At 35.7% G+C, this 23,268-nt stretch overlaps 3 protein-coding genes across 8 annotated transcripts in view; 2 read left to right on the top strand and 1 right to left on the bottom strand.

Annotated features, from left to right (window-relative positions):
- Positions 1–23,268, bottom strand: part of LOC105357660 (NACHT, LRR and PYD domains-containing protein 12) — a 243,950-nt gene that overhangs the window by 47,208 nt on the left and 173,474 nt on the right. The gene's annotated exons all lie outside the window — the stretch shown is intronic.
- Positions 1–23,268, top strand: part of LOC110013798 (gastrula zinc finger protein XlCGF28.1) — a 989,290-nt gene that overhangs the window by 923,129 nt on the left and 42,893 nt on the right. The window lies entirely within an intron of this gene.
- Positions 1,776–21,512, top strand: LOC105358446. Of its 3 annotated transcripts, none has more exons than XM_023961755.1 (26): positions 1,776–3,320; positions 4,116–4,224; positions 5,074–5,236; positions 5,356–5,548; positions 6,405–6,512; positions 7,090–7,197; positions 7,765–7,872; positions 8,442–8,549; positions 9,127–9,234; positions 9,804–9,911; positions 10,484–10,591; positions 11,169–11,276; positions 11,846–11,953; positions 12,526–12,633; positions 13,211–13,318; positions 13,888–13,995; positions 14,568–14,675; positions 15,250–15,357; positions 15,927–16,034; positions 16,605–16,712; positions 17,250–17,357; positions 17,603–17,665; positions 17,887–19,876; positions 19,958–20,020; positions 20,215–20,346; positions 21,039–21,512. In XM_023961755.1, exons 2-26 carry the CDS (start codon positions 4,122–4,124, stop codon positions 21,263–21,265), a joined length of 4,770 nt encoding a protein of 1,589 aa, XP_023817523.1. In that variant the 5' UTR covers positions 1,776–3,320; positions 4,116–4,121; the 3' UTR covers positions 21,266–21,512. The 3 variants fall into 3 exon arrangements, with proteins under 3 accessions (XP_023817523.1, XP_023817526.1, XP_023817513.1); XM_023961758.1 differs by having other exon boundaries at positions 1,776–4,224; positions 5,356–5,391; positions 5,493–5,548; XM_023961745.1 differs by having other exon boundaries at positions 1,776–4,224.

Raw genomic sequence — 23,268 nt, 5'->3', positions numbered from 1 at the left:
GCATTTGAGTTACCTATGGAGTCCCACTGGGCTCAATTCTTGGACCGATCATGTTTATGCTTTACATGGTGCCCTTGGAAAACATAATCAGGAAGAACAATATTAATTTTCACTGTTGTGTGGCTGATAAGCTGTTTTGTTAATCCATTAAACCTGATCAGAATGGCCATATAGAGAAACGAAATGCCTGCATCGGTGAAATCAAGACCTGGATGACAATTAATTACCTCCTCCTAAACCTAGAAAAAAACTTAGGTCATAGTACAAGGTCCTAAAAACTTCAGATATGCTCTATCTGATCAGATAGTCTCCCTGGATGGCATAAATATAGCCAACAATTCCAAAGTTAGAAACCTAACTTTGACCAGGATTTATCGTTTAAGGCTTAAATATCACAGGCTAGTAAAACTGCATTCTTTTCCCCTGTGCAATATCAATAAGATCAGACATATAGTATCCAAATGTAATGCTGGAAAGCTCATCCATGCATTTGTTTTGTCTAGGCTGGATTACTGTAACTCTTTGCTATCAGCGTGTCCTAAAAGTTTCTTAAAAAGTCTTTAGCTTGTTCAAAATGCAGCAGCAAGATTGTTAGCAGGAACTAGCAGAAGAGTGAAGCTAACATATTACTCCTAAAGGAGTAATATGTTAACTTCACTTCCCTGGCTCCCAGCCGTACCCCAACTTCATCTGGATGAAACCTCCATATGGACTATTTAAACAGGTAGTTGTAGAGTAAGATAAGCTAATTCTTCACTAAGAGTTCTGGTAAATCGCCTGTCTGTCCAGGCAAAGGACGGAAGTCTGTCATACAGCCAAACCATCAGCAAAATCCAGCCAAGCCAAAGACCCACTCCGATCTTCTTTTGATCTTTTTTTTAAGCATTTCCAGTGTTTTTTAATGATTAGTATGCAGTTTTTAGCCAAAATTTAAAAAGTCATTTTCTAGGGGATAGTTTTGCAGAACCGGCACAATTTCTTTAAACTTTTACCTCTGAACTGTGGGCGGGATTGTTAGCATGAAATAACCCCGCCCTCCCTGTGACTGAAAAGCTCACTGTTTTCATACATTCTCCTGCTAGCTTACAGCCCCTCACACCTCCAACGTAACCCTTGTGTTATCCTAGGCACTTTAACATTGGGAATGGGTCATCTAGACCCACTAGACAGTGCGCTAAACCTTTTTTCTTCAATGATTTGTGATCTTCACTGGTGTCCATGGATTACGTGAAATCTTTCCACCTTTATCTACTTTTGTCATGGTAGGAAGAACACGTCAGTGTAAGGGTGTTGTCATCTAAGATAGCACAAGGGTTAAGGGTTTTTTCCTTACTGAGAAGGTGGGGATATGTCTATATAAGTCCTAGTCTGTTTAGTTTAGCCATTACCTATTGAATTCTATGACTTTATGCTCTTTATGATTTCATGTTTAGTATACAAATACCAGTGTGAAGCCTATTGAGTTTAATACTGTTGTAATATTGGGCTATAAAAATAAAGTTGAATTGAATTGAAAATCTTTGAAAGGGGATTGAAAGTCTCAACCCCGAAACATCACAACTTCTAGAGATCTGCATGGAGGCCAAAACACCAGCAACAGTTTGTGAAACTCTTGTGAAGACTTAAAGAAAACAATGTCGTGCTCCACAATCATCCCAGAGCCTTTACCTTGTTTCCCTCTGATTCTACTGTGCCATTCCCAAGTTCAATCAAGCTCGTCATCTGTATCTTTTTCCTGCTGTACATTTTGCCTCCACGTGGATCTATCAGCGCCAGATCACTTTTGTTATTTCTCTTCATTCCAGCAGTACTTCCATGATAATCAATAGCAGGAGTTTAATGTCCATTCAGTATTTGCCATGAAGGCTGTAGAAAAAGAAGAGATGAAGCTTCATTAATCCCGAAATTACAAAGCGACCAGCTGCTTCCATTCAACACATGCAATAAAAGAAAAAAGAAAAATAAATCCATACCAAACCATTAAAATCTATTGGTTAAAAATATTAATAGATTTAAAATATATAATAAATCCATAACATATTCAGATATTAAAATCTACTACAGTAAAACCATTAAAACTGATCTAGTTCACACTGATCTGTAAATATTAGACCTCTGCTGAATACACTCTTCTTCCCAGTGAAGGTTTGGTGCTGCAGTTGTGAGGGATTGGTCACAATGGCTCTGAACTTGAAAGAAATCCTCTGCTCAGCCACGTCCTCCACTGGGGCAGTTTCAGTCCTACCATGGAGCTGGCCTTATATATTAATTTATTCATCCGGGAGATGTTCTTCTTACTGGTGCTGCACCAGCACACCGCAGCCTGGACTGGCTCTTCTTGTATAGGTGGTCCAGTCTAGCTTGTTATCCAACAAGACCCACAGGTACTGTACCATCTCCATGCTGTCTCCCTCAATATATCTGGTTTGAGGTGTTTGAGGCTTTTTTTGAAGTCCAGGATCATTTTTTGGTCTTCTGGATATTCAGCTGCAGCTGATTCTTCCTCCTCCAGGCCTCAAAGTCCTCCACAAGCCGCCTGTCCACCCCCACCTCCACCCCTTGATGCAGGCCACTGTATCGCCTGAAAACTTCTGCAAGGGAAAAGTAGCCCTTAGAGGACTGATAGTTAAGAATTCATTGAACAAAGGTAAGAGTTTTTGATTCAGAAATCAAGATGAAAGCAGAGTATAATGGACCCATAAGAAAAGGAGAAAGACACTGCAATACAATAATACCACAAAGACGTTTCCCACATAAGTAAAAAGAAGAATAAATAAAAAAAGAATAAATGAAGGTGATTTTCATATTGGATGAAACATTATTTAACAAAACCATACAGGTTAAACAATGTTTCCCAAATCACATCTATGTTTTTTTTTTTTAAAAAGTGTTAATGTTACATGTTTCTTTTGAACACTATGGGCAAATGATGAAGAGACACGTCTTGTCTTCTGACTGTAAAGCTTTATTCACTTATTTGCCAACTGAATAAGGAGGGCAAAATCACCATAGACATACAGAATAGTCAGCTGCAAAGCCTATTGGGTGTGAAGCCCAAAGGTAAGGAGGGTAACACCACAACTACAATATTAAATATCAATTTTTCAGAGCTCCTAAAATACAGAGATATTTCATTTATTGTAAAAATATGAGTAAATTAATTAAGTTTCAACGATTGTAGAGTAATTCAAGCAACGTATATGTTTTGCTCGCGCTTTAAAACAGTCACGTGACCCACAGAGCTCGCGCAGGTGCATCGTGATGGGAGGCAAGATGGTTTCACGGGAGTAATCTTCCTCAAAAAGTTGGAGCAAGACACGGTAAAAAGCGCTTTAATTGCTATTTTTTAATCATGTGCTTTGCTGGTACGCATTATTTGAAGTTGTTTTTGACGAACTGGTCAGGTTTCCCTGTTTTTCAGTGTTTCTGCCGTGTTTTTCATGTCAGAAAAACTTTGCAGATATTAGCTTAAACTTAATAGGTGGCCGCGCGACTCGTTCGAAAACGGGACATACGCTGCACATTTCCTCTCTGTTCGTTTCTGCTTAAATATTTGTGAGGAAACGGGTTTACTGTGGGTGCCTTTTTCCCCTGCACGTGCGACGAGCCGACATTGGAGCATTAATTACGTCAGAGCAGGCGAACACCTGTGTCGCGTTGACGCTCAGTAGGGATGAAATACACAGACGACGCTGCGGATATGATTTGTGGGGACAAACTGTCCAAAAATGAGCAGCTGAAAAGATGATCTGCTGAAGGCCTGCAGTGATGAGCCGCTCCGCGTGAGTGACGGAACCCGGCCGCAGACAGTAGTTCAGAGGATTGATTTAAAACGCGCATGAAACGTAAGTCAGCAGAACTCCGTTTTAATCAGAGAGATCGAGCTGTAGACTTAACGTGTTACAACAGAGGATAAAGTTCAGCAAGTCAGCTTGTAGTTCCCTGTATCCCTCTTACTCTTTAAAAAGTGGATTTGGTAAATATAAATTGTTATTTATACAAGTTTGTGTTGAACTAGGTATGTGTGAAGTGATGTGATTTGTGTAACAATCTTTTGCTGTGCAATACCTAGGATGCATGAAAAGACAAATTAATCACTATTGTCTCTCATGCAGTTTAGAATGGCACCACGCATTAGCCCGCAGAAGGATGCAATGCATCATGTTATCACAAAGACTGACAAAACAGGAAAACTAGAGGTGAAGTTCATCAATGCAGTTAAAGGTGAGGATGTGTTCTTTGAACTTGTGTTATGTTACCCTGGCTCACACTGCATCCAGTGACCACTGCTCCGCTGCAGTCATCGGAGCTATGGCAGATGACTCGCATTGGCTAAAGATGGCTGCAGTCCTGCTACAGCCCAGGCTATATCCTTTTTGTCATCCTTATAAAAAGCATGAACAGTATCATAAAGGATGGGGTAGTTCTGGACCTCTGTGATCAGCCTCTCATTGTCCATGCTGTTAAATTACCAAAATGACGCGGTACCACACCCTTTGTGACCTTGTGTCAGCATAAATTTACACATAGTGTGTACAAGTAAATAGTTTTTATTTTGAAAAATGTACTGGATGCACTGTACACTCGCTCGCATGAGTTACGGTTTAGGTAGTTTTATTTGAGCTCTGGGTCGCTCTGGCGTTCGGCCAAAATTTTAAGCCAACAGCACGGATTTGAATTGCAGGAGAGGCCAGACCGGACTGGATGCTGTGGGAGTGCCTCTCGCACTTTTTAAGTTCCGAAAAGACTCCGGCGACTGCACCTCCGCTTTATTACATGCAGTGTGAGCCCATGGTTACTTTTTAAACAGAGCTGCTCAATCCTGGTCATGGAGATCCATCACCCTGCCTGTTTTTTAGCCCCTTACTTTTTGATGCTCATCCTGATTGAGGGAGCACACCTGTTCTAGGCAATGAGCAGCATGAAATACAGCTAGAATAAACAGGCAGGGGGGTTGATCTTCAGGATTAGGAAGCCTTGTTGACTTACAAGATGTGTCAGTCACATAATGATCATCTCATTAAAGGCCTTTTCATCAACTGATTTTTATTTTTATTTGTTTTGGTTTTACAGGGCGTGGTGTATTTGCTACACATCCATTCAACAAAGGAGATTTTATTGTGGAATACAGAGGTGACATGATAAATGAAAAAGAATGTGAAAGAAGAAAAAGAGTTTACCATCATTCCTGTGCAACTTTCATGTTTGCCTTTAGATGGAAGGAGAAAATATGGTGGTATGTTTAGAGTTTGCATAATATTTATGGATCAGTATTAATGGAGATGACAAATGTTAGCTAAAATTATATCCATTTTCTATGTTTGGTGTGAAAAAATGTATTCTTTTTTTTAACAGCATTGATGCCTCTAGAGAAGATGGCTCTCTTGGACGGTTTGTTAACGATGAGCACAGATGCCCAAATAGTAAAATGAAAAAAATTGATGTGAATGGAGTGCCACACCTTTGTCTATTTGCCTTACACAACATTCAAGAAGGAGAAGAAATTACATACGACTATGGAGGCAATGACTGCCCATGGAGAACAAAGGTATTCTGCATTACTTACTAGAGGTGGCTCCAACTACAGCATTTGTAAATTTATATTATTTGTAAAAAAAAAAAAAATAGGGGTTATAGCTTAAAAAAACATATATGAAACAGTTACTAGATATAGTAATTAGACTAAACCTAGCTCTAGAACGGTTTCACTGTTAATTTTACTCATGCACCCTCTCTACTTGTACTCTAAACTTGAAAACGTGTTCTAAGCCACTCTTTCGTGAACCATACTAAACATTTTTCTAGAATGAAACTTTAAAGTGGAAACAAGGCAAGATTTCCTTAGTACATTTACATGACTTAATTTATGTATTCAAAGTAATTAAAAGCCTTACACACAATTTGAGTGGATACTGTGAAGGGCGTGTGTGAAAAGAGTTAGGACTTTATTCGGGACTGTTTCAAACAAATGTTTTAAGTTATTTATCTGTCAAGTTTATCCATTTCCTACAGTGAAAATAATTAGTAATTACATTTTATTTAAAAATCATATAGTTCTTTGTTTGCGTTTGACTTTAACAAAGTCCCCAAAAGACAGGTTTCTGTTACACAGTTTGACAAAATAATATGGGGGATGGTGTTGAAAATAGCGGGTCCCCATTATACACAAGTATTTGTTTAAAACACAATACTTTGGTTAAAATTTTTACCAATTTTCTCAATATCTAATTATTAAAATCATTCATATTTCTATTTATTGAGTCATATATTTATTTATTCATTGTTTTGTTTTTTTAAATATTCAGCTTTATCAATCATTATACCTTAGATTATAGACTATTTAGTTAGTTTTTAGTCCTCAATTCTGTTTAAAAATCTTTTGTAAATATATTTTCATCTTATAGTCACCAACAGATGGTCTTCACATGGATGCAGTGGAACAAGGCAACCCTGTAACACTGCCAGAGATCCAGACAGATGATGCCAGTGGACTATGCAGCTCTTTCCTTCAGGTACAGCTCTGTTTGTGTTTAGATTGTAATTTGAGAGTTCCTTAGACCTTTTTTGCTCGCATTTGTGAAATATCTGACCAGTTAAGAGGGTCTAACCAGCTGATGTGTTCTGTTATATTTGAGTAAAAGTGGCTATCTACAGATTTGGATTATGCAATTTATAAATGGTCGTTGATGGAACATTTGTTGTGATTTTGAACATTTAGACCTGTAGGTTTTTGATTTTAGTTTGAATTTAGTTTTGACTCTGACGACGTCCCCAAAAGACAGGTTTCTGTTACACAGTTTGAGGAAATAATATGGGGGATGGTGTTGAAAATTGCTGGTCCCCATTATACACAAGTATTTGTTTAAAACACAATACTTTGGTTAAAAAATTTACCAATTTTCTCAATATCTAATTATTAAAATCATTCATATTTCTATTTATTGAGTCATATATTTATTTATTCATTGTTTTGTTTTTTTAAATATTCAGCTTTATCAATCATTATACCTTAGATTATAGACTATTTAGTTAGTTTTTAGTCCTCAATTCTGTTTAAAAATCTTTTGTAAATATATTTTCATCTTATAGTCACCAACAGATGGTCTTCACATGGATGCAGTGGAACAAGGCAACCCTGTAACACTGCCAGAGATCCAGACAGATGATGCCAGTGGACTATGCAGCTCTTTCCTTCAGGTACAGCTCTGTTTGTGTTTAGATTGTAATTTGAGAGTTCCTTAGACCTTTTTTGCTCGCATTTGTGAAATATCTGACCAGTTAAGAGGGTCTAACCAGCTGATGTGTTCTGTTATATTTGAGTAAAAGTGGCTATCTACAGATTTGGATTATGCAATTTATAAATGGTCGTTGATGGAACATTTGTTGTGATTTTGAACATTTAGACTTGTAGGTTTTTGATTTTAGTTTGAATTTAGTTTTGACTCTGACGACGTCCCCAAAAGACAGGTTTCTGTTACACAGTTTGAGGAAATAATATGGGTGATGGTGTTGAAAATTGCTGGTCCCCATTATACACAAGTATTTGTTTAAAACACAATACTTTGTTTAAAAATTTTACCAATTTTCTCAATATCTAATTATTAAAATCATTCATATTTCTATTTGAGTCATATTTATTTATTCATTGTTTTTTTAAATATTCAGCTTTATCAATCATTATACCTTAGATTATAGACTATTTAGTTAGTTCTTAGTCCTCAATTCTGTTTAAAAATCTTTTGTAAATATATTTTCATCTTATAGTCACCAACAGATGGTCTTCACATGGATGCAGTGGAACAAGGCAACCCTGTAACACTGCCAGAGATCCAGACAGATGATGCCAGTGGACTATGCAGCTCTTTCCTTCAGGTACAGCTCTGTTTGTGTTTAGATTGTAATTTGAGAGTTCCTTAGACCTTTTTTGCTCGCATTTGTGAAATATCTGACCAGTTAAGAGGGTCTAACCAGCTGATGTGTTCTGTTATATTTGAGTAAAAGTGGCTATCTACAGATTTGGATTATGCAATTTATAAATGGTCGTTGATGGAACATTTGTTGTGATTTTGAACATTTAGACCTGTAGGTTTTTGATTTTAGTTTGAATTTAGTTTTGACTCTGACGACGTCCCCAAAAGACAGGTTTCTGTTACACAGTTTGAGGAAATAATATGGGGGATGGTGTCGAAAATTGCTGGTCCCCATTATACACAAGTATTTGTTTAAAACACAATACTTTGGTTAAAAATTTTACCAATTTTCTCAATATCTAATTATTGAAATCATTCATATTTCTATTTGAGTCATATTTATTTATTCATTGTTTTTTTTTTAATATTCAGCTTTATCAATCATTATACCTTAGATTATAGACTATTTAGTTAGTTTTTAGTCCTCAATTCTGTTTAAAAATCTTTTGTAAATATATTTTCATCTTATAGTCACCAACAGATGGTCTTCACATGGATGCAGTGGAACAAGGCAACCCTGTAACACTGCCAGAGATCCAGACAGATGATGCCAGTGAACTATGCAGCTCTTTCCTTCAGGTACAGCTCTGTTTGTGTTTAGATTGTAATTTGAGAGTTCCTTAGACCTTTTTTGCTCGCATTTGTGAATTATCTGACCAGTTAAGAGGGTCTAACCAGCTATTGTGTTCTGTTATATTTGAGTAAAAGTGGCTATCTACAGATTTGGATTATGCAATTTATAAATGGTCGTTGATGGAACATTTGTTGTGATTTTGAACATTTAGACTTGTAGGTTTTTGATTTTAGTTTGAATTTAGTTTTGACTCTGACGACGTCCCCAAAAGACAGGTTTCTGTTACACAGTTTGAGGAAATAATATGGGTGATGGTGTTGAAAATAGCGGGTCCCCATTATACACAAGTATTTGTTTAAAACACAATACTTTGTTTAAAAAATTTACCAATTTTCTCAATATCTAATTATTAAAATCATTCATATTTCTATTTATTGAGTCATATATTTATTTATTCATTGTTTTGTTTTTTTAAATATTCAGCTTTATCAATCATTATACCTTAGATTATAGACTATTTAGTTAGTTCTTAGTCCTCAATTCTGTTTAAAAATCTTTTGTAAATATATTTTCATCTTATAGTCACCAACAGATGGTCTTCACATGGATGCAGTGGAACAAGGCAACCCTGTAACACTGCCAGAGATCCAGACAGATGATGCCAGTGGACTATGCAGCTCTTTCCTTCAGGTACAGCTCTGTTTGTGTTTAGATTGTAATTTGAGAGTTCCTTAGACCTTTTTTGCTCGCATTTGTGAAATATCTGACCAGTTAAGAGGGTCTAACCAGCTGATGTGTTCTGTTATATTTGAGTAAAAGTGGCTATCTACAGATTTGGATTATGCAATTTATAAATGGTCGTTGATGGAACATTTGTTGTGATTTTGAACATTTAGACCTGTAGGTTTTTGATTTTAGTTTGAATTTAGTTTTGACTCTGACGACGTCCCCAAAAGACAGGTTTCTGTTACACAGTTTGAGGAAATAATATGGGGGATGGTGTCGAAAATTGCTGGTCCCCATTATACACAAGTATTTGTTTAAAACACAATACTTTGGTTAAAAATTTTACCAATTTTCTCAATATCTAATTATTGAAATCATTCATATTTCTATTTGAGTCATATTTATTTATTCATTGTTTTTTTTTTAATATTCAGCTTTATCAATCATTATACCTTAGATTATAGACTATTTAGTTAGTTTTTAGTCCTCAATTCTGTTTAAAAATCTTTTGTAAATATATTTTCATCTTATAGTCACCAACAGATGGTCTTCACATGGATGCAGTGGAACAAGGCAACCCTGTAACACTGCCAGAGATCCAGACAGATGATGCCAGTGGACTATGCAGCTCTTTCCTTCAGGTACAGCTCTGTTTGTGTTTAGATTGTAATTTGAGAGTTCCTTAGACCTTTTTTGCTCGCATTTGTGAATTATCTGACCAGTTAAGAGGGTCTAACCAGCTATTGTGTTCTGTTATATTTGAGTAAAAGTGGCTATCTACAGATTTGGATTATGCAATTTATAAATGGTCGTTGATGGAACATTTGTTGTGATTTTGAACATTTAGACTTGTAGGTTTTTGATTTTAGTTTGAATTTAGTTTTGACTCTGACGACGTCCCCAAAAGACAGGTTTCTGTTACAGTTTGAGGAAATAATATGGGTGATGGTGTTGAAAATAGCGGGTCCCCATTATACACAAGTATTTGTTTAAAACACAATACTTTGGTTAAAAATTTTACCAATTATCTCAATATCTAATTATTGAAATCATTCATATTTCTATTTGAGTCATATATTTATTTATTCATTGTTTTGTTTTTTTAAATATTCAGCTTTATCAATCATTATACCTTAGATTATAGACTATTTAGTTAGTTTTTAGTCCTCAATTCTGTTTAAAAATCTTTTGTAAATATATTTTCATCTTATAGTCACCAACAGATGGTCTTCACATGGATGCAGTGGAACAAGGCAACCCTGTAACACTGCCAGAGATCCAGACAGATGATGCCAGTGAACTATGCAGCTCTTTCCTTCAGGTACAGCTCTGTTTGTGTTTAGATTGTAATTTGAGAGTTCCTTAGACCTTTTTTGCTCGCATTTGTGAATTATCTGACCAGTTAAGAGGGTCTAACCAGCTATTGTGTTCTGTTATATTTGAGTAAAAGTGGCTATCTACAGATTTGGATTATGCAATTTATAAATCGTCGTTGATGGAACATTTGTTGTGATTTTGAACATTTAGACTTGTAGGTTTTTGATTTTAGTTTGAATTTAGTTTTGACTCTGACGACGTCCCCAAAAGACAGGTTTCTGTTACACAGTTTGAGGAAATAATATGGGTGATGGTGTTGAAAATAGCGGGTCCCCATTATACACAAGTATTTGTTTAAAACACAATACTTTGTTTAAAAAATTTACCAATTTTCTCAATATCTAATTATTAAAATCATTCATATTTCTATTTATTGAGTCATATATTTATTTATTCATTGTTTTGTTTTTTTAAATATTCAGCTTTATCAATCATTATACCTTAGATTATAGACTATTTAGTTAGTTCTTAGTCCTCAATTCTGTTTAAAAATCTTTTGTAAATATATTTTCATCTTATAGTCACCAACAGATGGTCTTCACATGGATGCAGTGGAACAAGGCAACCCTGTAACACTGCCAGAGATCCAGACAGATGATGCCAGTGGACTATGCAGCTCTTTCCTTCAGGTACAGCTCTGTTTGTGTTTAGATTGTAATTTGAGAGTTCCTTAGACCTTTTTTGCTCGCATTTGTGAAATATCTGACCAGTTAAGAGGGTCTAACCAGCTGATGTGTTCTGTTATATTTGAGTAAAAGTGGCTATCTACAGATTTGGATTATGCAATTTATAAATGGTCGTTGATGGAACATTTGTTGTGATTTTGAACATTTAGACCTGTAGGTTTTTGATTTTAGTTTGAATTTAGTTTTGACTCTGACGACGTCCCCAAAAGACAGGTTTCTGTTACACAGTTTGAGGAAATAATATGGGGGATGGTGTCGAAAATTGCTGGTCCCCATTATACACAAGTATTTGTTTAAAACACAATACTTTGGTTAAAAATTTTACCAATTTTCTCAATATCTAATTATTGAAATCATTCATATTTCTATTTGAGTCATATTTATTTATTCATTGTTTTTTTTTTAATATTCAGCTTTATCAATCATTATACCTTAGATTATAGACTATTTAGTTAGTTTTTAGTCCTCAATTCTGTTTAAAAATCTTTTGTAAATATATTTTCATCTTATAGTCACCAACAGATGGTCTTCACATGGATGCAGTGGAACAAGGCAACCCTGTAACACTGCCAGAGATCCAGACAGATGATGCCAGTGGACTATGCAGCTCTTTCCTTCAGGTACAGCTCTGTTTGTGTTTAGATTGTAATTTGAGAGTTCCTTAGACCTTTTTTGCTCGCATTTGTGAATTATCTGACCAGTTAAGAGGGTCTAACCAGCTATTGTGTTCTGTTATATTTGAGTAAAAGTGGCTATCTACAGATTTGGATTATGCAATTTATAAATGGTCGTTGATGGAACATTTGTTGTGATTTTGAACATTTAGACTTGTAGGTTTTTGATTTTAGTTTGAATTTAGTTTTGACTCTGACGACGTCCCCAAAAGACAGGTTTCTGTTACAGTTTGAGGAAATAATATGGGTGATGGTGTTGAAAATAGCGGGTCCCCATTATACACAAGTATTTGTTTAAAACACAATACTTTGGTTAAAAATTTTACCAATTATCTCAATATCTAATTATTGAAATCATTCATATTTCTATTTGAGTCATATATTTATTTATTCATTGTTTTGTTTTTTTAAATATTCAGCTTTATCAATCATTATACCTTAGATTATAGACTATTTAGTTAGTTTTTAGTCCTCAATTCTGTTTAAAAATCTTTTGTAAATATATTTTCATCTTATAGTCACCAACAGATGGTCTTCACATGGATGCAGTGGAACAAGGCAACCCTGTAACACTGCCAGAGATCCAGACAGATGATGCCAGTGAACTATGCAGCTCTTTCCTTCAGGTACAGCTCTGTTTGTGTTTAGATTGTAATTTGAGAGTTCCTTAGACCTTTTTTGCTCGCATTTGTGAATTATCTGACCAGTTAAGAGGGTCTAACCAGCTATTGTGTTCTGTTATATTTGAGTAAAAGTGGCTATCTACAGATTTGGATTATGCAATTTATAAATCGTCGTTGATGGAACATTTGTTGTGATTTTGAACATTTAGACTTGTAGGTTTTTGATTTTAGTTTGAATTTAGTTTTGACTCTGACGACGTCCCCAAAAGACAGGTTTCTGTTACACAGTTTGAGGAAATAATATGGGTGATGGTGTTGAAAATAGCGGGTCCCCATTATACACAAGTATTTGTTTAAAACACAATACTTTGTTTAAAAAATTTACCAATTTTCTCAATATCTAATTATTAAAATCATTCATATTTCTATTTATTGAGTCATATATTTATTTATTCATTGTTTTGTTTTTTTAAATATTCAGCTTTATCAATCATTATACCTTAGATTATAGACTATTTAGTTAGTTCTTAGTCCTCAATTCTGTTTAAAAATCTTTTGTAAATATATTTTCATCTTATAGTCACCAACAGATGGTCTTCACATGGATGCAGTGGAACAAGGCAACCCTGTAACACTGCCAGAGATCCAGACAGATGATGCCAGTGGACTATGCAGCTCTTTCCTTCAGGTACAGCTCTGTTTGTGTTTAGATTGTAATTTGAGAGTTCCTTAGACCTTTTTTGCTCGCATTTGTGAAATATCTGACCAGTTAAGAGGGTCTAACCAGCTGATGTGTTCTGTTATATTTGAGTAAAAGTGGCTATCTACAGATTTGGATTATGCAATTTATAAATGGTCGTTGATGGAACATTTGTTGTGATTTTGAACATTTAGACCTGTAGGTTTTTGATTTTAGTTTGAATTTAGTTTTGACTCTGACGACGTCCCCAAAAGACAGGTTTCTGTTACACAGTTTGAGGAAATAATATGGGGGATGGTGTCGAAAATTGCTGGTCCCCATTATACACAAGTATTTGTTTAAAACACAATACTTTGGTTAAAAATTTTACCAATTTTCTCAATATCTAATTATTGAAATCATTCATATTTCTATTTGAGTCATATTTATTTATTCATTGTTTTTTTTTTAATATTCAGCTTTATCAATCATTATACCTTAGATTATAGACTATTTAGTTAGTTTTTAGTCCTCAATTCTGTTTAAAAATCTTTTGTAAATATATTTTCATCTTATAGTCACCAACAGATGGTCTTCACATGGATGCAGTGGAACAAGGCAACCCTGTAACACTGCCAGAGATCCAGACAGATGATGCCAGTGGACTATGCAGCTCTTTCCTTCAGGTACAGCTCTGTTTGTGTTTAGATTGTAATTTGAGAGTTCCTTAGACCTTTTTTGCTCGCATTTGTGAATTATCTGACCAGTTAAGAGGGTCTAACCAGCTATTGTGTTCTGTTATATTTGAGTAAAAGTGGCTATCTACAGATTTGGATTATGCAATTTATAAATGGTCGTTGATGGAACATTTGTTGTGATTTTGAACATTTAGACTTGTAGGTTTTTGATTTTAGTTTGAATTTAGTTTTGACTCTGACGACGTCCCCAAAAGACAGGTTTCTGTTACAGTTTGAGGAAATAATATGGGTGATGGTGTTGAAAATAGCGGGTCCCCATTATACACAAGTATTTGTTTAAAACACAATACTTTGGTTAAAAATTTTACCAATTATCTCAATATCTAATTATTGAAATCATTCATATTTCTATTTGAGTCATATATTTATTTATTCATTGTTTTGTTTTTTTAAATATTCAGCTTTATCAATCATTATACCTTAGATTATAGACTATTTAGTTAGTTTTTAGTCCTCAATTCTGTTTAAAAATCTTTTGTAAATATATTTTCATCTTATAGTCACCAACAGATGGTCTTCACATGGATGCAGTGGAACAAGGCAACCCTGTAACACTGCCAGAGATCCAGACAGATGATGCCAGTGGACTATGCAGCTCTTTCCTTCAGGTACAGCTCTGTTTGTGTTTAGATTGTAATTTGAGAGTTCCTTAGACCTTTTTTGCTCGCATTTGTGAATTATCTGACCAGTTAAGAGGGTCTAACCAGCTGATGTGTTCTGTTATATTTGAGTAAAAGTGGCTATGTACAGATTTGGATTATGCAATCTATAAATGGTCGTTGATGGAACATTTGTTGTGAATTTGAACATTTAGACTTGTAGGTTTTTGATTTTAGTTTGAATTTAGTTTTGACTCTGACGACGTCCCCAAAAGACAGGTTTCTGTTACACAGTTTGAGGAAATAATATGGGTGATGGTGTTGAAAATAGCGGGTCCCCATTATACACAAGTATTTGTTTAAAACACAATACTTTGTTTAAAAAATTTACCAATTTTCTCAATATCTAATTATTAAAATCATTCATATTTCTATTTATTGAGTCATATATTTATTTATTCATTGTTTTTTTTTTAATATTCAGCTTTATCAATCATTATACCTTAGATTATAGACTATTTAGTTAGTTTTTAGTCCTCAATTCTGTTTAAAAATCTTTTGTAAATATATTTTCATCTTATAGTCACCAACAGATGGTCTTCACATGGATGCAGTGGAACAAGGCAACCCTGTAACACTGCCAGAGATCCAGACAGATGATGCCAGTGGACTATGCAGCTCTTTCCTTCAGGTACAGCTCTGTTTGTGTTTAGATTGTAATTTGAGAGTTCCTTAGACCTTTTTTGCTCGCATTTGTGAAATATCTGACCAGTTAAGAGGGTCTAACCAGCTGATGTGTTCTGTTATATTTGAGTAAAAGTGGCTATCTACAGATTTGGATTATGCAATTTATAAATGGTCGTTGATGGAACATTTGTTGTGATTTTGAACATTTAGACCTGTAGGTTTTTGATTTTAGTTTGAATTTAGTTTTGACTCTGACGACGTCCCCAAAAGACAGGTTTCTGTTACACAGTTTGAGGAAATAATATGGGGGATGGTGTCGAAAATTGCTGGTCCCCATTATACACAAGTATTTGTTTAAAACACAATACTTTGGTTAAAAATTTTACCAATTTTCTCAATATCTAATTATTGAAATCATTCATATTTCTATTTGAGTCATATTTATTTATTCATTGTTTTTTTTTTAATATTCAGCTTTATCAATCATTATACCTTAGATTATAGACTATTTAGTTAGTTCTTAGTCCTCAATTCTGTTTAAAAATCTTTTGTAAATATATTTTCATCTTATAGTCACCAACAGATGGTCTTCACATGGATGCAGTGGAACAAGGCAACCCTGTAACACTGCCAGAGATCCAGACAGATGATGCCAGTGGACTATGCAGCTCTTTCCTTCAGGTACAGCTCTGTTTGTGTTTAGATTGTAATTTGAGAGTTCCTTAGACCTTTTTTGCTCGCATTTGTGAATTATCTGACCAGTTAAGAGGGTCTAACCAGCTATTGTGTTCTGTTATATTTGAGTAAAAGTGGCTATCTACAGATTTGGATTATGCAATTTATAAATGGTCGTTGATGGAACATTTGTTGTGATTTTGAACATTTAGACTTGTAGGTTTTTGATTTTAGTTTGAATTTAGTTTTGACTCTGACGACGTCCCCAAAAGACAGGTTTCTGTTACAGTTTGAGGAAATAATATGGGTGATGGTGTTGAAAATAGCGGGTCCCCATTATACACAAGTATTTGTTTAAAACACAATACTTTGGTTAAAAATTTTACCAATTATCTCAATATCTAATTATTGAAATCATTCATATTTCTATTTGAGTCATATATTTATTTATTCATTGTTTTTTTTTTAAATATTCAGCTTTATCAATCATTATACCTTAGATTATAGACTATTTAGTTAGTTTTTAGTCCTCAATTCTGTTTAAAAATCTTTTGTAAATATATTTTCATCTTATAGTCACCAACAGATGGTCTTCACATGGATGCAGTGGAACAAGGCAACCCTGTAACACTGCCAGAAATCCAGACAGATGATGCCAGTGGACTATGCAGCTCTTTCCTTCAGGTACTGCTCTGTTTGTGTTTAGATTGTAATTTGAGAGTTCCTTAGACCTTTTTTGCTCGCATATGTGAAATATCTGACCAGTTAAGAGGGTCTAACCAGCTGATGTGTTCTGTTATATTTGAGAAAAAGTGGCTATCTACAGATTTGGATTATGCAATTTATAAATGGTCGTTGATGGAACATTTGTTGCGATTTTTGACTCTGACTACGTCCCCAAAAGACAGGTTTCTGTTACACAGTTTGAGGAATTATTATGGCTGATTGTGTTGAATATAGCTGGTCCCCACGATGTACAATCCAATTTGTGTAAAATTGTAGTCTTGGCCATAATCTGCAAATTTTTTCACTTTCATAAAAATAGGAATTTTTAATTTTTACATATTATCAAAAAACATCTAATTCTTATACCATAACACTTTTTTTCAATGAACAATTAAAGCTAACACACCTGTTTGTTATCAAGCATCTTTTAAGTCTTACACTAAACATTAAGTTTTATATATATATATTTTTTAAATTTAAAAAAATGTCTTGCAGTCACCAAAGGATCGTGTTCGCATGAATGCAGTAGAAGGCCATCCTCTAACACTGCCAGTTCCCTGGACAGACAAAGCCAGTGAATCGCACATTACATCTTCATCTGAGGTAAAACTTAATTTTTTCTTAATGTAAATTTACAGGTGTGTCTAAATCTAGCTTTTTGCTATATTCCAAAGTTGATTTTATTCTTGTATACTATTCTTTTCAATTGGCTAGTCTAGTCTTGTTCAATTTATATAAAAATATATATATATAAATAAGAAATTTAAAGCTTTCACTGACAATGTAACAAATTTTGTAATGCTATAAACTTGTCTAACATTTTTAATCTGTATGTATGTGCTCTGCAGCTTGTGATGCACCCTGACGATGAGATTTTTGTCCCACGATTAAGAAGAACTAAAAGTGTCATTGTGAGTTTTAAACTCTTACTATTTTCTGTTGGCTTAAAAAAATATGAAAGGTTTAATTTCACATTTCTAGACATTTATTTCTATTTCAGGTTAACTATGTTTTTTTTAATATGTTCCCCTAACATATAGCAGAAAGATGAATGCCATCATTTGTTTCTATTTTACTTTAGCGCAGCTGTTGCAGAACGCACTGTTACTCTTGAACTTTTTGTTTGTTTAAGCTCCAAGACCTGAATCTGGAGGACCCTGATCAGCTTTATGACTCCACTTCAAGTTCAGATCTTTACATTCCAGATACAAGCTCAGAAAGTGATGCTGACAGTGATTGCAGCTTCAGAACACCGGGTCGGGAAAAACGTCCTAAGCTGGATGACTTACCCAATGTCAGTAATCCTTTAAATGAAGAGATCTGCGACTCTACAACATCCATAAGTAATTACCCACTTAGTGATATACCTGATGACTTGGGAGCAGAAGAAGAACCCTCTTCAAGTATGAATGATAATGATATTGTTGTTACTGCTTGCCAAAAAAGAGGAGGAAAAAGGGTTTATGACAAAAAGCATTATTGCTTATATTGTAATAAGCCTTACGCTAAGATGGCCAGGCATCTTGAGCGTGCTCATATTAATAAATGTGACGTAGCTAAAGCTCTCAGCTTTCCAAAAGGCTCTAGAGAGAGGAAAAAGCATTTGGATTTCATTCGCAACAAAGGAAACTTTGCACACAATGCTGCTGTTATGGAGGCTGGAAGCGGGAAACTGGTGGCATCTAAACGACCATCTGCAGAAATTCAAGGTAAAGACTTTATGCACTGCGCATACTGTCAAGGACTTTACAAACGAAATGTGTTATGGAGACACGTGGGCACTTGTTCACTTAAACCGGGAACTGTCACCAAAAAGCCTGGCAAAAATCGTGTTCAGGCTTTGTGTGCATTCACTGGACCAGTCCCTTCACACATTAGCAAACATCTTTGGAAGGTAATCAGTGCAATGAATCCTGACGAAATCACAAACATAATAAAAAGTGATACTGTCATCATAGATTTAGGACAACATCTGTTAAATAAAGGCGGAACTTCTGCAAAGAGTCAGCAATATGTTCGAGAGAAGATGCGAGAAATGGGAAGACTTGTACATCAAGCCAGAAAAGTCACAACTTTAAAAAAAATGGAAGATCTCATCAACCCCAAGAAGTACCCTGAGACAGTGAAAGCTGTCAAGGCTACATGCGGGTATGATGATGAAGAAAACAAGTTCTCTGTCCCATCACTAGCAAACAAGCTTGGAAATACACTAGTTAAAGTCAGCAAGCTCTTAAAAGCTCAGGGTTTAATTACCGATGACAAAGAGCTTGTTAAGAAGGCTAGTGAGTTCCTGGAAGTCCATCGAGAGAAGTGGAATGAGATGATATCAGCAACGGCATTAAGAAACATCAGGGAAGCAAAGTGGAATGTTCCCACTCTCATGCCATTTACTGAAGACGTGCAAAAGTTGCACACACATCTTGATAAAGTCCAAGAAGAGTGGTTCAGCTTACTCTCTGCAAACCCTTCCACTAAGGCTTGGTCAGAACTGTCAAAGACTTGCTTGACACAGATAATTCTCTTTAATCGGCGCAGAGAAGGAGAGGTGTCAAGCATGCCTTTATCAGCATTTGAGAAGAGAGACCTTTCTGACTCCCATGAAGATGTGGACTGGGCACTTTCTGAAGTGGAAAAAAAGCTCTGCAGACATTTTACAAGAATTATCATCAGAGGAAAACGAGGCCGTCCTGTTCCGGTCCTACTTACCCCAAAGATGTTGTGTGCACTGGAACTGTTAGTTAAGCAAAGAGATGCTTCTGGGGTTCTGAAAGGGAACATTTATTTGTTTGCCAGACCAGATGCCTTGACACATTTCAGAGGTTCTGATTGCCTTCGGAATTTTTCTAAGATATGTGGTGCAAAATGCCCAGAGTCACTGACATCTACCAGACTGCGGAAGCATGCTGCAACCCTTTCAACTGTGCTAAACATGACTGATACAGAGATGGACCAGTTGGCTAACTTTCTGGGACATGATATAAGAATTCACCGGGAGTTCTACAGACTACCTGAAAAGACCCTGCAACTAGCCAAAGTCAGCAAAGTGTTGATGGCTCTGGAGCAAGGAAGACTGGCTGAGTTTCATGGAAAAAACTTGGACGAGATTGGAATTGACCCAGATGGTTGGTTTTTAAATTTTACTAAAATGCTTAACCACTAGTTTTGGACTCTTTACTAACCTATTTTTTTGTAAAACTCTACAGATGAAGTTCCCATCACTGAAGAAGGACGCATAAATGAGGAAAATGACTTGTTTGCTGTTGATGGTATGCATTCTCCTGTAATCATTTGCTGCTATTAAAGTAGCTTATACTGAAGTCCAAATGCATAGGATTGTAAAACTAATTAGCCAGTGAGGAGATCAAGGAATTTAATGCACACTTGCAAAATATTAAAAAATAGACAATGGAACGTTAAAAAAAAAAAAATGTTTTTCTAAAAGTATTTTTTTCCCCCACAGAACCCACTACAGAAGGCTCATTTGCATCAAATGACCGAAATGAGCTACCATCTAAATCACCAGAGAGATCGAAAGGACCCTCCATGGATGAGACTCCTTCAAGTTTCACTGCTCCAAAGTCTAATCTGAAAGGTGAATATATATAGAAATATCCTATTGAATTTTTGCAAAGCTTTACTTAATTTTGATTTTTTTGTGTAATTAAAAATTTGTGGTCAATGTGCTTTTTTGCAAACGTCTAGCACATTTGTATAATACTTGGTGTATACAGAGGCAAAGTGCAAATTAGTTACATTTTAATGGCTGCAGCATTAAGAGAAGTAGAGTTTGATACTAAACTTTAACTTGATTTATAATGCTGCTGTCCATACCAGGATTAGGTGTGTTCAGTCGAGGGCAATGCAACATTTCACTTCAGTTTTAATTTCATGATTAAATCCTTTCTTTAATTAGTATCCTTCAAGATATGACTTGTCAAACACACCTGAACCTGGAAACGTGGTTGTTAAGGCAGAAAAGCCAAAAAAAAAAAAAAAAAAAAAATGTAGTAGCTCTTCAGGACCAGAGATTTCCAGGTTTGTGTAGATGATGAAAATAAGGAATATGAAGGGAGTTTAAAAAGCATAAAATCTAGACTAAAATGGTTAACTAATGTAAACGTTGGTAAATATTTATGAATATTCTTTTAATCAAATGTCTCTGATATTCCTCTGTAATTTCATTCTGAGAACCTCTAAAATCTAATTATATTTAAGGTAAGACAATCTGACAGTTCTTTGATTAACAAAAATGTAAATTTCTCAAATTTCTCTGCTATGCCAAAGGTAAATCTGACAAGAAGAGGAAGGAACCTTGGACAAAAAGCGAAGTTCAGGCTGTGGAAAGGCAGATGAGTATTTTCATCAAATCATGTCGTGTACCAGCAAAGGCTGACTGCGAAAAGTGTTTGGCAGCTGAAGGGGAAGCCCTGAAGAATCGGGACTGGCAACACCTCAAGTTCTATGTTTACAATCGTATAACTGCATACAAAAGGAAAATTAAGTGTCTGTGATATGTTATAAATTTCTTTCTGTTGGGGAAGAAAATGTTAGATTGTTTAAAATTAAGTTCATAACTGCATTGCAACTGGTTTGTTTATTGCAGCTTGTTTCACTCACTGAAGATGAGGGGAAAAAGTGTACAAAATTCCCATGTTTTGATTGGCTAACTTGCCATTAAACATTTAAGCCTTTGTTGTCCAACTAAATTGACTTGTATGCCAACACAAGTACTTGTGAAGTAAAAACCAAATAAGACTAGTTTATTTGTTCCGAGTATTTTTTTTTTGTTGTAAAATGCACTCAGTTGATTGTGATTAATAGTTGGTTAAAGTACCATTAGCTGTCTCTCACCCAAGTGTGTGAAATTTGTTCTCTGCATTTGACCCCATCCCTTGGGGGATAGGTGAGCAGTCGACACAGCTGAACTTGAGAATCATTTTGTGGTTAATCACCCCAATCCAGCCCCTTTAAGTGTCAAGCAGGAGACATTGGGACCCATCAAACTATTAGACATTAGTTTTTCATTAATTTGTGGGGACCTTGCACAAAGTCCCCACAAATGAATGGCAACTTGTGTAAATTATGCAAATATTATTTAAATCAGGTCCCCATGTAAAATGTTCATGCATTTTTTTTTGTGTCCCCATATAACCTTGTAGTAACAGGTCGATCCAAAAACCTAAAACTTCTTGGCTCTTTGAAGTGATGAAGATAATGATGATTTTTTTCTGAGGCCACCTGATTTTTTACAGTGTTCTAGTACCTCAGGAAAGGGTGGTCCCCGCATATGATGACCACAAAACTGGTACCCACAGATAATGGAAACAAGTGTGTGTGTGTGTGTGTGTGTGTGTGTGTGGGTGTGTGTGTGTGTGTGTGTGTGTGTGTGTGTGTGTGTGTGTGTCACTGCCTGTGTGAGTTCAGGATGGTTATGGCTTTGGGGGAAAACTGTTCTTAAGGCGGTTTGTCCTTGATCTGATGCACCTGTAGCGTCTCCCCGAGTGCAGCAGGTCAAACAGTCTAAAGCCAGGGAGAGGGGAGGGGGGATTCGATGATCCTCTGAGCTGCTTTGACTACCCTCTGCAGTCTCTCCCTGTCCGCCATGGTGCAGCTGCCATACCACACCGTAATGCAGTACGTCAGAGGGCATTATTCAGAAGGTTTGATCTGCAGATTTCCTGATCAATTTCTGACTGGGATCCATACCTGATCTAGACGTGAATCATGAGGAACCAAACAGCACAGACACTGCTCTGAATGTTCCCTCTTCTTCATTTTCTGTCTGCAGCCATGAAGGGACTTGAACCTTCAACCTTCTGATTCGTTAGGCCACATGGTCTGAGAGAACATCCAGGTCCAGCTGCTGGTGGAGGATCATCCACCCGAGCATCATCCACCCGACATAGATGATGGAGGCAGTAGATGCTGGGGGCGGAGCCTGGAGATGACTGCTGAAGGTCAGAGGGCGGAGCTTCATCAGGATGAAGGTGCTGCTTGGATTCTGCTTTGATGTCCGTCTGTTCTCAGTCCCTTCATGGCTGCTGCTCAGAGCTGTTTCTGGATGTTTCTGGAGAATTCATGTCTTTACTGATCCAAATGTGAGATTTATATTTTTGTTTTGACTTTATTCAACGGTTTTAGTTGTTTTATGTTTATTTGTGTAACACAAATTGTTTTAAAACACGTTTTTAATTTTACTATCTTTTAATTTCCTGTTTCTTCTTTTTGTGTTTCAACTTTTTAAAAGACTTTTAGCTGCAGTTTAATCATTTTAACCAATTGTATCTAAATATTGAGTCAAATATTCAAGTAAGTTTGAAGAGAATGACTGCAGTTTTTGTTTGAATGACATTGAGACAGTGGATCATTTATTCTTTAACTGTGGAATTATAAAAACATTCTGGGGAGATTTCTGTGTTTGCTATTCTTCCCAAACTGCAATGCCAGTTCATTTACATGCAAAAATGTTTTATTCGGTGTGGTATCATATAATAGACCAGAAAATACTGTTCTT

The sequence above is a fragment of the Oryzias latipes genome, chromosome 2, assembly GCF_002234675.1.
Source record: "Oryzias latipes chromosome 2, ASM223467v1".
In the NCBI taxonomy this organism is placed as follows: Eukaryota; Metazoa; Chordata; class Actinopteri; order Beloniformes; family Adrianichthyidae; genus Oryzias; species Oryzias latipes.
Note: the sequence above shows the minus strand (reverse complement) of the source record. Positions and strands in the feature narration are given on the sequence as shown.